This window comes from Hydractinia symbiolongicarpus, chromosome 15 (genome assembly GCF_029227915.1).
Source record: "Hydractinia symbiolongicarpus strain clone_291-10 chromosome 15, HSymV2.1, whole genome shotgun sequence".
NCBI classification, from domain to species: domain Eukaryota; kingdom Metazoa; phylum Cnidaria; class Hydrozoa; order Anthoathecata; family Hydractiniidae; genus Hydractinia; species Hydractinia symbiolongicarpus.
The window spans coordinates 1543230-1550538 of NC_079889.1; the positions used below are offsets into that span (position 1 = coordinate 1543230).

Genomic DNA, 7309 nt, shown 5'->3' on the forward strand with positions numbered 1-7309 from the left:
TTACCTACCCAATTTCCCTCACATGGCATGGGTTGACCCGTAGCTGTGATGAAGAAACTTACTAAACATGCCCGCGCTGTGAACCGAACCACGGACCTTTTGATTGCGAAGCGAGCTCCATAACCACAAGGCGCAACTAGGGTTCCATTGGGTTATGTCGTACAAGAGGCGTGGGTATTAGGTTGTTTTTTGAATAATCTTTAAGCAAGACAAGAAAACTATGTTCTAGCCTGTAATTAGCAACCAGTAAAAACAAAAATTTTTATTATTCCAGTATTTTTATAAAATAAATTTTATATTCCTTCTTCAAAAATATATATATTCACAACAATAATTTTTGTAATTCCTAATTAATATGTACAAATGAATTATATATAACACTAACAAATATATATAACACTTTCAAATATATATAACACTAACAAATATATACTAACTGTGAAGTTTTCCGATTTTCTTTAAAAATAGCTTGTCAAAAACAATAAAAGATATTTTTTATGAAAAAATTAGAAAGAATATGGCTTGTTAGAACAATCGAGTAACATTTTTGTCTCGTTTATTCAGACGCATAGAAAAGAATTAGCAATGAACTAATTTTTACTTTCTAATCTGACAACATATTTGAAGAAGGGCAGGCGCTATTTGACGTACAAATATAAATTACTGTGCACAACTTCTACTGGGCATCAGGTGTTGTGAAATAACTTGATGTAACTTTTTCTTCCCCTTCTGTGACGTTATAATATAGTCAATCAGCCACTGAAATTGTTCTTGCCCATCCTCCGAGAGCTGGAAAGCTCTTTTAATTTTTCGCAAGTAATCAGTAAAGTCATTGTAATTTTTACGAGTAATCGTTTGAAGTTTTGCCTCGATGTCCTGTATAAAAAGTTTCTGAGCTGACGCTACAAGTCGATTTAACGGTTCTCTATGACAAGAAAAATTTTGGTAAACGCTTTTGTGATAAGCTGGATTCGAACAACGCTCTGCAATCTCAGTTAATAGCAAAGGATTGTGAATACAGTTTTCAATAACTGGAACAATTTGGGTAAGTTCGTCCATGCCTAGATTACTTGCCAGTGTACTTATCCACAATACATCACAAATCGCAGGATGTTGGCAATCCATTGCACCAATATCCAATTTCTTTAAAGCTTGAATACCTATTTTAAAAGCTCGTTGCAGGTGCTTCTTGCTTTCTAAATATCTTGCCACGCTAAACAATTGAGCGGTATTAAAACGTTCTGAAGATTCTGAAGTAATTTGACAGACAAGTTCAAAGTTTTCACAATGGTCTTCACACAATGTTAATGCAAACAAAACGCACGGTACAGGGTCTTTTATGCACGCCTCGATCACCATGTTTCTAATTTTGCTCAAAAGTTCTTCTCTTAAGAGTGGACTGTTCAACTTCAAATGAAAAAACACAGGTTGTGATGTCAGCATTGGAGCAATTTCGTTACTAATCTCCTTTGGAGAGAATAAATCTGTCCAATTACGTATTAGAAAATCGACAGCTAAACGTCCGGTGTCAACAGCGCACGAAACTAACCATCGAATGCATGCTTTTCGTTCACTAGCGTCAGAGATTAAACGAATGCTACGTACGCCCAATTCAAAGGCAGCACTTAATATGTCTATATTTAGCTCTGGTTGCTGAGCGACAGCGATGGATTGGCACAACTTTGCGAGCTTCAGCAACTGCGAAGGTTGTTTGATATCTTCCAAAATAGCCGTTAACGTCAACTTTAAGTATTCAGAATGCCTATCGCATTGTTTTAACATACTTGCTGCAAGTTCGCCTTGTTGATATTCAATATGAGATTTTATATAACAGAAGGAGCCATTGTATGATACGACGTCGGATATATAGTCGCTTTCGTCGTCGTCACTGTCGGATTTATTAAGATTCAACGGCAACATCATGATTGATAATTTGAAAGCTAAATTTGCATCAAACTGAAAAACTTGTTCATTTAGAAAACGTATAAAACAATGATTCGGTAAAATATCACGGGTGATAGGAGTATCCAAAAGGGTGACCACATGTTGGTATAACTTTTTAGAATATTTTGAAAGTATATTTTGCAGAACAGGTGATTTGTAATCAAGCATTTCTAGCTGCGAAATTAATTGTTCGTATCGATGAGTCAATCGGTTTTGTGCGTATTCTCCTTTCGGTAAGTTGAATGATCGAGACAAAGCAATAAGTGCTAACTCTAAAGCCTCTGCCTTTAACTCGTTCTCGATTAAAGTATTATACGCAGTTAATATAGGTTCAGTGGATTTACTAAAAATGTCACAAGAGGACGTGTGTGATGTTTTAAGAGTGTTCAATAGAAGTAATGAATGTTCCATTGCTTTGGTTTTCAGATTACAAAGATTTAATGCCTCGATTCTTGCAGCTTGTGTGAACACGTTGTCTAAAATAGAAAACAAAAAGATCCAATAAGAAAATTGAAACTTTTTTCTTATGAACTTTTGTAACTTTTTTCAAATGTAAACATGCATCACAAAATTTTGTTAGCTTCGACTACTACAATGAATGACCATATTAGGTAAACATAACACCTTATTAGGGCAAAAAATAGACATATATGTCGTCACTTACCATTTTTGGAATCAATAACAGCTTGTAGAAGATTGGGAGATGTTACATCATCAATATTTTCTCGAGGACATGACGGCTTCTGAGCCCATTCTTTGATATATTTAGCCAGTCTATTTTTAGTGTTACCTGTTAGGTTGGGATTTAACATGACACAATACCACAACGACTGAAGTTCGTCGTAAATTCTACGGATACGCTGGCAGTCTTGAACGTCTGTTCTTTGCACACTTTCATTCATAATGGAGTCAGTCACAGCGATAAGTAGATTGATGTAGTTGCGGTCGGAAGCAGATATCATTTCTCGAACCTAGCAAATTAATTTGAATAAATGAACACGAAATAATATTTCTGATATCTTTACATTAAATATGTCATTTCTGTACCCAGTAATTTATCCGTTTTAAAGTGGACAAGTTTTAATTTATTTTAGTCAAATTTAAGACTAACAACCCTTACCTTATTCATGAGGGCGATGATATTTTTCCCAGGGCTACCTTCAGCTAAGCCAACTTGAATTTGTTTTCTAATATTTTCATGATCGATATGCCACGTGTTTTCATCTTCAATACTTCCACCGGCTGTCGGATCGGGTATACCGTTTAACAAACTAATCTCCGAATCGGGTTTTCGCAATTCATCTAATAAAGTCTGTACGGCTGGAAGAATATTATTACTATGCTTTGATACCAATGTAAGAAGTAACTTCTGTAGTTCATTTTTCTTTAAGTCTACTACCGAATCGGAAATCGGTGGCCTTATCGGAACTTCATTTGAAAATCGGATTCTGTATAGGGCAACAGCAACAACATGGGAACACCATAGTAGACTTTTATTAGAACAAGTGCAATCCGTACTGGTGATACAGTTTCGATCAAAATTCATTGAACATTTGAACACTTGTGTTTTTTGTTTGTTACATATTCCGATTTTTTCGGATACTAATCCGCTTAGATGAAATCCTGAAAAAAAAAATTAAGCATTGTTAAATTCGAATTTGCAATTCTTAAAAAAGATGATGTGTTCGTACAAGCAATTACTTTTAGCTTTGTAGAAGTTAAGCAATTTTGTAATCATATTTAAAATATAAATATTTTAATGAAGTCTACTATGAACACATGTCTAAAAGAAAATGAAAAAAAGGCGCTGCAGAAATAAAAAGATTTACTCTTAGCCCCTCCTTCAGCTTGTTAATTCACGTTTGGAGTTTTTGTGTTCGCTGTAAAATTATAGTTAAAAGAAGACACGATTTAAAATGTATTTTTGTAGTTACTTAAAAAAAGAGGGAGGTGATAGATTTTGTTGAATGAATGGGTTGGGTGTCATTAATAAAACATGTATATCAAGGCGACATTGAAGCGATAGAAAAAATTTATTACTTAAAGTTAATAATAATCATATTCTTTCCTCAACAACCGAATAAAAATACATTGCAAAATCAGGACAGAAAAAATGATTCAGTCTTTCCCATTAAGAAAATTTCATGGTGATGCAAAATAACCTTAGTAACTATTCTCTTTAACATAGATTTCTTTACAAAACTTTTATATGTAGACTCACAGCAGAGCTTTCTTAACAAAGCGCCTTTAGAATGATAAAAATAAGAGATAACAGCATTAAAAGAGAATCAGCAGACGTCCTAGCAGTTCTTTTATGAATTTTCTAAAGAAACAATTCGTCCTTAAATGCGTCTTTAGCATGTCCACCCTATAGAGTTATTACTGTACGGCGCCAGCTCCTATACGGCACCGTGAGGAAGCACTGTGCGACTCCCGAATGCGCACACTTGTGTACTCTTTTCTTCTCTAACGCACCGTACTGGTGACGGACAAAGAACAAAAAGTGACACCGTACTGTTGTCGTACAAAGAGCGGAAAAAGACGAATTCAAAATAATTTAATACGATAATTGCAGGAGGTATTTTTACCATAGGATGTACGGCGATTACAAGATTTTTCGTACCGGCTCATGACTTTATTTTCTATGTGAAATTTCACTAAAATATGTGATCATGTGAAATTTCACTAGCCTGTTTGAACTTATTATTTTCCAGGCACCCAACTAAACCAGATTTTTTTAAGAAATGTTCTTAACGAGAGCCTCTATGTTCTTATAAATCAAAATTAAACTGGAGTTAAATCCTATTAGGCTTTTAATGAAGATGAATTTCTGGTATTTTTTAACAGATACGTGTAATAGCGACACGGCTGAGATTCAAGTGGATCATTGGTTCTTTTTAAGATGGTGAAGATAAACTTTATTTCAACAGGTTAATTATTTTGCTTATGATAAATAGGGCGGCATTGCTAATTCTGACCGACATTTTCTTTACTAGCTCATCTGATAAATAACTTTGACATTTGCAATTAGAAAACTCAATTGACCAATCAGATTAAAAATAAACGGGATGTCTACCAATGAAATTACATAATCATAAAAAGATTACACGACGGGATTTTTATTTTATAACATTCGCCGGCACCAATAAAAACCACGAAAACAATGATGGCAATTTTGTTGCACTCTCCCACAGGGGTTTTAAAGAAAACAATTTTAGTTACTGATTTTATTATATTCGGCGGAGTTCACAAAAAAGAAAGGCGGAGAACAAAAGAAGCTGAAGAAAAGATCAAAGAAAAGTTCCCGACTTTATCCACTATGTTTGTTCAGCATAAATTCTAAATTTTTTAAGTGAAAAACGGCCCGAACAATGGATACAAAGGGCCGCTAGATAATAGTTCATTGGATGTCTAAAACATCTTGTGTATTAGCGCATTCATTTCTTTAACATTTCTAAAGCGATTTATATAAATTATCATTGCAGGGGTCCATAGACAGTTCTGCGATAAAGTGAATAAAGCACCATTAAGTTTGTGAAGACAGTAACTTCATAGGATTTGTGTTTTAAAGATAAAAGAGATAAGATAGAAGAGTAAAAGAATTACTGTTGTCATGCGCTATATAACTCGCCCCAGGGCATCTCCAAACCACATCAACCATGGAGACTAAGTTGATATTTATCTTTTTCTTAGTGTATGTTTGCAAAACTTTGTTTAAGAGAAAGATCTCACACTTGGGAGGGATTTTCAAGTATATTTTCAAGTTTATTTATCGTGATAAGTTCAACCTCTTGAATAAAATGAAATTTTTATGTCCGGTATTTAAGAAGAGCAGTCGGCACCATGGGGGGTTAAAATGATTCACTGTCGAAAGGTGGAGTTGAAGATGCCACAAACTAATTATTAAATGTCACTTTGGCGCCTCATTAGTTCGAGCTGTGTTAGTTTCCCGGTTTACTTAAGTAATTTTGATTAGAAGAAGCCTGGTTCAAGAGTAATTACACCCACTTAAAGGGTGGTTATAAACTCTTGTACGGGCTTCATGATGGTTTTCGCTTGTCAATATAATGACTAGTTGACGTCATCGAGGTTGACGTTAGAGAGATTCCATTTCCTGCTTATTTTAAAATTGGTAAACAGACAGCTAGAAACACAAAACAGATTAATCACACGAAAAAAGTGTTTGACTTTGTTAACCAGAAATCATAAGAAGAAAGAAGTGCTTTCTTGCGTTCTAACTGATACGGTATTACCAAAAACACAGTAGGGGAATGGTCCATTATTATTTAAAACATATGCGGTGCATTCACAGGTCGTTATTAGCGTATATGTTAGATCACGACTTTGTTATGTCAATAAGTTACTGACGCACTGTCGACCAAAAAAAAATGTTGAAATTATACAACACTGCACTTTTATGCCTTTTGTGAGGTTTTGTAAACTAAACAAAGCAGGTAAAAAATATCTCACTTAGAATGAAAGCCTCACATGATCTGGAATATAAGTCAGAAACTTAGAAGTTTTTCAAATTACGTTTGATGTTATATTGAACATGTGAATTCAAAATCTGAATGATCAGCTTGCTTTAGAAAAATGTTTTGATATTGGCTCCAGAAAGAAATCTTTTCACGTTTTTTTCTTTCAAAAAAAATACAAAATGTTGAATGTAAAAGAAAATAATTAAGAAATAAAAACTTACCAATTTGAAGAACATCAGATACTGCTCCTTGCTCTAATATTTTAGACCCAACATGGTACGGCTGTTTCAATGCATCTGCTGCGTTAACGTGGATTTTATTAGACGAATACAACTCGACACATGATTCATTCTGTGGAAAGGAATAAAACATAACTCGATTTTGTACAGGATCGGGTATAACTCCTAATTTCTCTTCGATTTCTTGATATGGAAATGAAGACGCTACACAATGTGCTGCAATGTCGAGTAAAGAAGAAATATTCTTCTTGCAACGTTTCGTGTCCGTAGATTTATCCACTTCATTTCGCTGACGCTTTCTTGCCATGCTTGGATGTGTGTTGGAAAACTCGCTCTTGCTCTTGTGTTCGTCTTCACTTTAAAGAGTGTCTATTTAAATGTAAAGCATGTATTTTCATTTGTGTGTTTTAAATGTCGGCCTTTATTCAACAAAGTTATAAATAAATTAACTTTCGGAACATAAAAGAATTGATTAGCGTGTTCAAGTTAAGAGAAATCAAATATTAATCTATGTATTTTTTTTCTGATCGAAATTTAAATTCTCCTTCAGTGGAAAATTAATTATTACTATCACGTCATGACGTTACCCTCAGACAGCTTTTTTTGTAGACTTGATTCGGCGCCATGCTAAAATTGTCATGACAATAA

At 34.3% G+C, this 7309-nt stretch overlaps 1 protein-coding gene across 1 annotated transcript; it reads right to left on the reverse strand.

The window, feature by feature from the left end:
- Positions 1-329: 329 nt before the first annotated feature.
- Positions 330-7083, reverse strand: LOC130628936 (zinc finger SWIM domain-containing protein 6-like). Its single transcript, XM_057442001.1, has 4 exons — positions 6644-7083; positions 3065-3567; positions 2609-2915; positions 330-2420 (listed from the first exon to the last, which is right to left on the reverse strand). Exons 1-4 carry the CDS (start codon positions 6966-6968, stop codon positions 661-663), a joined length of 2895 nt encoding a protein of 964 aa, XP_057297984.1. The 5' UTR covers positions 6969-7083; the 3' UTR covers positions 330-660.
- Positions 7084-7309: the final 226 nt, after the last annotated feature.